At 40.9% G+C, this 7,020-nt stretch overlaps 1 protein-coding gene across 1 annotated transcript in view; it reads right to left on the reverse strand.

The window, feature by feature from the left end:
- tnika (TRAF2 and NCK interacting kinase a) overlaps positions 1-7,020 on the reverse strand; it is a 58,515-nt gene that overhangs the window by 43,460 nt on the left and 8,035 nt on the right. The window contains exon 2 of the mRNA XM_035673824.1: positions 3,427-3,492. Within this exon, the coding sequence (XP_035529717.1) occupies positions 3,427-3,492 (66 nt within the window). The remainder of the gene's footprint in view (positions 1-3,426; positions 3,493-7,020) is intronic.

A 7,020-nucleotide genomic window follows, 5' to 3' on the forward strand; every position in this document is an offset into this window, starting at 1 on the left:
AGAGAGAGAGAGAGAGGAGGAAAACAGAGAAGATGTAGAGGGAGAGAAGTGATAAGAGAATGTGTTTAATTATTCAGCATTACCCGTGTTCCCTATTTATGGCCCTTTTAGAGCAGCCAGTAGAAACTATATATACGCATACTGTAGGCAGAAGATGCTCCCTTAAGTACAGCTCACCAGGGAAGTTTCAACCCCAAAAACAGGGGAAATGAGAAGAAAAACATGATTACATATTGATAAGAGAAATACGCAGAAGTGAGGGATGAAGAAGTGAGGGAGATGAATAGACAGAGGAGGAAAAACAAGGAAGCAGAACTGCCATGGAGATGTAAGATGAGAAAGGGAAACAGAGGGAGAAGTGAAGCTAAAATTATCTTTCTCGCTGCGGCTACTCGTCTATCATTGGTCTCAGCCAAACTATTTTTTGCTGACAGGGGAACTGCAACAAAAAACAACAACCTGGAACAAGTTTTCAAGACATTTTTTAATTGAGATGAGAATTTGGGTGCACATGAGAGGGATGGAGGGAGAGGAAAGAGCACTGTGGAGCAGATCTGTATCATTTAACTAGATGGGGTAATGGAATTGTTGATAAACCTGTTATCGCTTGCTCCCAGACACACAGAAATGCAGCTACGTGGCACATTACCGGCCCCTCTATCACCAATAACATAAAACACTGTGCTGGCCATTACTATCACACACATATACATGGACAAAAGGGCGCATGCATGGGTACACATACATATCTCTAGCTTCATTGCACATAGTACATCAAGTAAAAACTACTGCAGCAGAATGCAGTGGACTCGTTCTAGAGTGATGCTTTTGCTGGAAAAATACCTGAATTGTATCAGATTTGAGAAAAGGTAAAAATGACTTATACGTCACATCATATTTCTGTTAAACAGAATTTTAAATCTCAAAAATGTCAACTTCTCAGGAAATGTAGCTGTTTTTAGCTTTTACCTGATGCATTTTTCACTTCCATCCAACAGGCTTATTAAAGATTGAATAAGCCCAAACGTAGCCTAAATTTGTCTATCCACTGAAAGGAATAATTCAGTTTCAGTGAAATGAACAGCAGTCATTTTGCAGTCAGAATGGTTTCATCTAATAACATTGATACGTACTATTACGCAATAAATCTACAATAAATTTAAACAAGCAACAACAAAAAAGATAGCTTGGGAAGAAGAGTTGTCTAATAATCCTTTTTTTAAAACTGCTGCAGTGGTTCGAAAGAAAATATCAAGGCACAACTTGTTAGCTTGCAGTCTATGATCCCAGATACATCAGAGAAGAACTGGCCCCTGGCCACTGAGCAAATTAAATTTATTTTTGGAATCAAAACAAGGAGTAAAATCATGTTTACAGCCTGCCTGACTCTAATCTTTACATCTGAGCAAAAATTCCTCCTGTGTTCACTCCACAGCACACTCACAAGAATCCATTGATACTGCAGTCCACAGCTCTATACAGTATGGTATTCTTATGTGTTATTTTTCTGATATAACAAGTGTCTAAAAATGGTTCAGAGAGAGCCGGAGCAATTCCAGTTCTCTAATACCCACCAGGCTGAAGGTCAATTTATCATCTCAGTGACTCAGAGATTCACCTGCTCAGAAGAGGTTGATTCTCTTCAGGCGGCTTGCCTAAAGACGAGGGACCTCAACCACATGAGGAATTTAAAATAGATTGCATTTTTGCTCAAGTGACTTCGCTCCTTATCTGTGTGTATGAATCCAATCATTTCCCATTTACATCTGTATCTACTTCTACTGCACCGAAGAGGCATTTTTAGCATGCTTTATTTTTGTACAAAGATTTCTATTAGAGCTGCAACTAACTACTCATTTTATTATTGATTAATCTGATGATTCCTTTCTCAAATAAACATTTGATCTATAAAATATCGGAAAATAACTTAAGGTGACATCTTCTAATTGCTTATCTGTCTGAGCAACCCAAGGCCCAAAGATAGTTGGTTTTCTATAAGAAAGAGAAAAAGTAGTAAATCCTAACAACCCCTAATCATTATAATTTTTTATTAATAAATGGCTTAAACTATCAAAATAGTTGCTGCTTAATATTCTGTCAATCATTTCAGCTCTATTATTTAATTTTTTAAGTTTTAATAGATTTTTTTCTGATCCCCGTAGGCCAAACGTTTATTAAACTTAGCACCTAAAGGAAATTTTAAGAATAAATATTCAACCACAAACAGGAAAAGTGTTAAATATAACAAACTTTTGTCTTCAAAAGGCTCACAAAAAATCTATTCCACACATTGAAAACTCCATCAACCAACAGCAGAAATAGAATTAACCTTAGTACGGACTCCATTGAGTATTATACACTGTGTGACATCCAATCACAAACCAGTGTGGATCAGCTGTACGGGTTACCCATAGGCGTTCTGAGGCTCGGTAATGTATAGGAACAGACTAGCTGAATGTCAGCCAGTAAATGAGCCGTGACTTTCACCAAGACAGCAGAGTCAGCAATAAATGGATACACATAACTCTCCTTTTCTCCGTTCCTTTTGTTTTTTCCTCCCTTCTGTCCATGCAGGCACACACGTGAGGATGTCAGATTATTTCTAGAAGCCTGGAGAAGCTAGCCCAACCTCTGCTTGACCTCTCATCTGGCCCAATCAGCTCTAAGAGCAGCTCCTCTCCATCACCACCTGACCATGACTCTCTGCTCCATTAGACACACTCTCAAACACATAAAATATAGGCCTTCACATGTCCATGCCTTCACATACTTGAACAAACACATGTTTACTCCAGCTAGAAGTGTTGGCTGGTGCCCCATCCTGCAGAGTGGCAGGATGAAGCAGCAGGGTCAGGAAAAGGAAGTGAGGACCAGAGAACGGTGGGCCATCGTGGAGGGAACAGGAAGTACAGACAGTGACATGGACCGAGAGATAGTGTTTCTAAACGACAGCGGGAAGCAGCTGAGTCCAGCTGACAGCAAAAACCTCAAACCACAGTTATGGCACAACGTCAGACCAAATGAGCATAAGCAGTTCCTGTGTCTCAGAGAAACCCTTCCCCCTCAAGTACCTAATCAAAGGAAGAATTATAATCATTTTGTAGAGGTATAGAAGAAATGTAAATACAGCAGGGGAGCAGCAAAGAAAAGGGAAGGGAAATTCTCCTAAAAGCACTCTAATGTGCCCCAGTTTCTGCTTCTCCTCTCTGCATTTAAGTCTCTTTTACATTCGCTCCATTTCTCTCGAGCTTGTGTGCCGCTTTTATCTCCTGTCTTCACTGTTTCCTTCAGTCACAGTGCATATTTCTATTCTTTATCCCATATAGGCTCCTCGGAATTAATGAACAAAAGCTGATAAGATAGGGGTGTGTTCTATCAAAAAGACAGACTAATGTGTATCAAAGTCGGTGTTTGTGTGTATCTTACCTTGTACACCTGCCCATAGGTGCCATTTCCCACAAGCTCAACCAGCTCAAAGATGCCAGCAGGATCCTGGAAAGACAAAGGAAACATAGGGATTATTAGGATGAATTAGGACTAACAGAAGAATTTTTTATACATTCAACTCAAAATAATGTTTACAAAACTTTGCAGATTGTTGTTCAGCGCCACAGTACAGTGTATGTTAAATCAGATTTTGGAGTAATCATATGTTTGACAAAGCATTGCATGTCAATTTTCTTAGGCACATTAGTGACACAGCTCTAGGGGTGGCAAAGTCAGACCAGTCCAACATTTTGGTCCAGACTGAAATATTTAAACAGACGGATTGCTAAGAATATTTGATCAGATATTCATGGTCCCCAGAGGATGAATTCTAATGACTTTAATGATTCCCCGATTTTCCCTCTAGTCCCACAAGGGGGTTGACGTTTTTAGTTTTTAAGGAAAACTCTGGACAACTATTGGAAGGGTTGTCATTAAATTTTAAACATAAATTCCTTTTCTTGGGCAGCCCATTAACTTTTTATCAAGTGCCTTCATCATGTCAAAAATGTAATTTGTCCACTTGGACATTACCATCTGCCTCAGTTGTAGGCTACTTTGTGTTTAGTGCTTGTTAGCAATTGCTACCATGCTAAATGCTACACTCTGATAGTGAACATTGTAAAATGTACCTGTAAAACATGTTAGCATTTTTAGCTCAAACACCACTGTGCCCAAGTACAGGCTTACAGACTGGATAGCATCGCTGTAGACTCCATATCACAAAGTGGATGGATACCTGCATTTTTAACTATGGTGTAGGTTGAACTTCTTAACACAAGCAGTGCTGATGTTTTGCTCTACCAACCTTCGTGTGATGATAAACTAGTCTGAAATGCAGTAGTGGATTGTTTTAGGCTTGTGTCCAGACTAGCTAATAATTTAAGATCACAGTCGCTATAGGTTGCCAACAAAGAACTTGATGCATCTCTGTCAAGGAGCAACTCGAACAGAGTATAAAACCCACTGACCCCTGCACACATAGAAACAGACACACACACACACACCTCCCCCTTCCTCTCTGCCGCGTGTTGCTACGGCATTCCAACAATAGCTGGTATTCACGCTCTCCTTCCCTCTCTCTCTCTTTCACACTCTCTCTGCTCCACCAGCTTCTGTTCTTCAACCAACCGAAGTCCATCTATGTCTCTCTCGCCCTTTTATCTACACATTCTCTCTTTCTCTCCTTCATTCCTGACAGAGTCCAGGACAAGTCCTTCTTTCCAACGCTCTTCTCATTCCAACAAAGTCCCAGAAAGACTTAGGCCCTTTCACCAGCTTCTGTTATGTCTCTTTTCTTCCTGTGCATCGTTCTTGCTATTAAAATGTTACAGCCAATCGTTCATTTTGTGTCAGTCTTAACTGCCTTCAACTTTGTACCTCATTCTGTCTGCCAGAGGTGCCCATGGATATGTCACAGCTAGCGTTGGGGCCCTCCTTTACTCAGGCATTCCATATTCACAATGTCTTTTAATGTCTATTTTCAGCAATACTACACTGTAAATGATCTAATATTGCAATCATTGGGAGGTTTTGCATGGTGCTGTGGCTCAATTCTCACTATAAACTGCTTGTAATGTGGATTATTCTGCATTCACAGCCAATTCTACTAGGTCAGCCAAAAATATACCATTATCCAAAGTAATTTCTGTCATTTTTCATCCTTTTTTTTTTCTTTTACTAAAATGTCTCTACAATATCATCTAGGGACAAGCCAGAGAAGATGTTTAAAAATGTGATCTTCTACTGGGGGCAAAGCTAGAGGCTTATTTTGTTGCTGATTCACCAGAATAAACTGCAGTATTGTGTAGATCTGCAACTGGGACTCATGCAAAGCTGAAGAACTGACAATATTACACAAAACCCACTTTTCACAGACAATTCCCCTCTCAATAAAGCATCTTTTGATTTCCGTTCTGAAAAGCCACACACATGCACTCTATTTCCATCTCCGTGTCTCTCTGCGCTAACCTCGCCACATCTCTCTCCTGTGTCTTTCGTTATCGCTCTCTTTGTTGCCTTCTCTTCCTCACTTTCTGCACTTCTCTTTCATGCCATGTCTGTGAACTTTCAGCTAACTTTGCTGGCATAACACACAGATCTGTGTGCCGCCGCACTGTACATTGAGAAGGAAATGACACAGCATTATAACCAAAGAAAGAAAACTTTACAACTGCAATTTTGGGTGCTACATGCTCAAGGTGTCTGCATGCATTTGTCTTTGTAAAGGTTTACGTTCCCTTTCTTCTATTCTCTTTCAGTTTTCCCTCCCACTCCCCCAGTTTCTTTCTCTCTTTGCCTCTCTATCTCCCTCACTCTGTCTCTGTATGTTTGTTTCTGCGGGTCTCAGCAGACCTGTCAACCTGTCAGCGCCTTCTGAAGACAGGGCCTTGTGCTTTTCTTGCTCTCTCCTTCCTTTTCCTGTCGTTTTTTCACCCTTCTTTCTCTGTTGTGTGCAGCAGACACATACACACACACATGCACGTTCCCTCACATGCAACCACACACACAAACACAGACAAAATCATTCTCTCACACTGTCTCAAGTACATCCTCCCGCTGTCTCGCTCTCTCACACTCTCACAACCACACACACACTCACACACTGTGCCAAAAGCACACTCCTACACAAGGGCCAGTGTTCAAATGTTCTAACGAGTATGAGTGGGCACAAAATGAAGAGTGTGTGTCTAACCGAATGTGTGTGTGTATGTGTGAAAAAAAGAGTAGGAGAGAGACTGCAAGTCTCTTTCAACAATGCAGACAGCAACATTGAGCAAGCAGTGTGGCTGTTTGCCTTGCTCTCAGGTCTTCAACTTATACAGGTAAGAGTTTTCCTCCCCTCACTTCCTTTTTCTCTCTCCAAGTGTGTGTTTGTGTTTGGCAGCTGTGCGAATTAACTCTCAGAGCTGCATACAAAGTTCTGACAGCAACTCCCAAGACACATACAAGGATTCACTCTCTTTCTCTTTCTGTTTTTACACAACAGAAACATTCAGATAATAACAAAACCCATGCACACACAGACACAGAACACACGCACCACAAGCACTGGATGTACAGTAGGCATGCATGTGGAGCCTAGAGAAGTGTTTTTGCTGCTCCAGTTCATACATGTCCTTAGGCACACTGATAAAAATATAGCACGATATCATTCATATTTTATAGGCCACTTGCAGAATGAGCTCTCAGCGTGCGCCAGGCTTTGTCAGTGCATCAGCATGTGTGTGTACATGAGTGGCTTGTCTGTGCATCAGTGATTTAGAGCTCCTGATGACTAGAGAAATTTTGCCCCCTTCCCCTTTTCCTCATTTTGTGTTCCTTCTGAGCATTTGCCAGTGTCACATGACTGCCACATGACCTCACTGGTTGCCACTGAATCACAGTGTGTGTGTCTGCAAGAAGCTGCAGACACACACACTGTGACACAGCAACACATTAAATATAACTTGTAGACAAAATGCTGAGAGTAGTAAGAATGAGCCTCAACCACTTGAGATCTGTTGTAAAAAAACACAGACACAGAGAATTTTT

The sequence above is a fragment of the Morone saxatilis genome, unplaced genomic scaffold (assembly GCF_004916995.1).
Source record: "Morone saxatilis isolate NCDOM2014 unplaced genomic scaffold, NCSU_SB_2.0 Contig3, whole genome shotgun sequence".
NCBI lineage: Eukaryota > Metazoa > Chordata > Actinopteri > Moronidae > Morone > Morone saxatilis.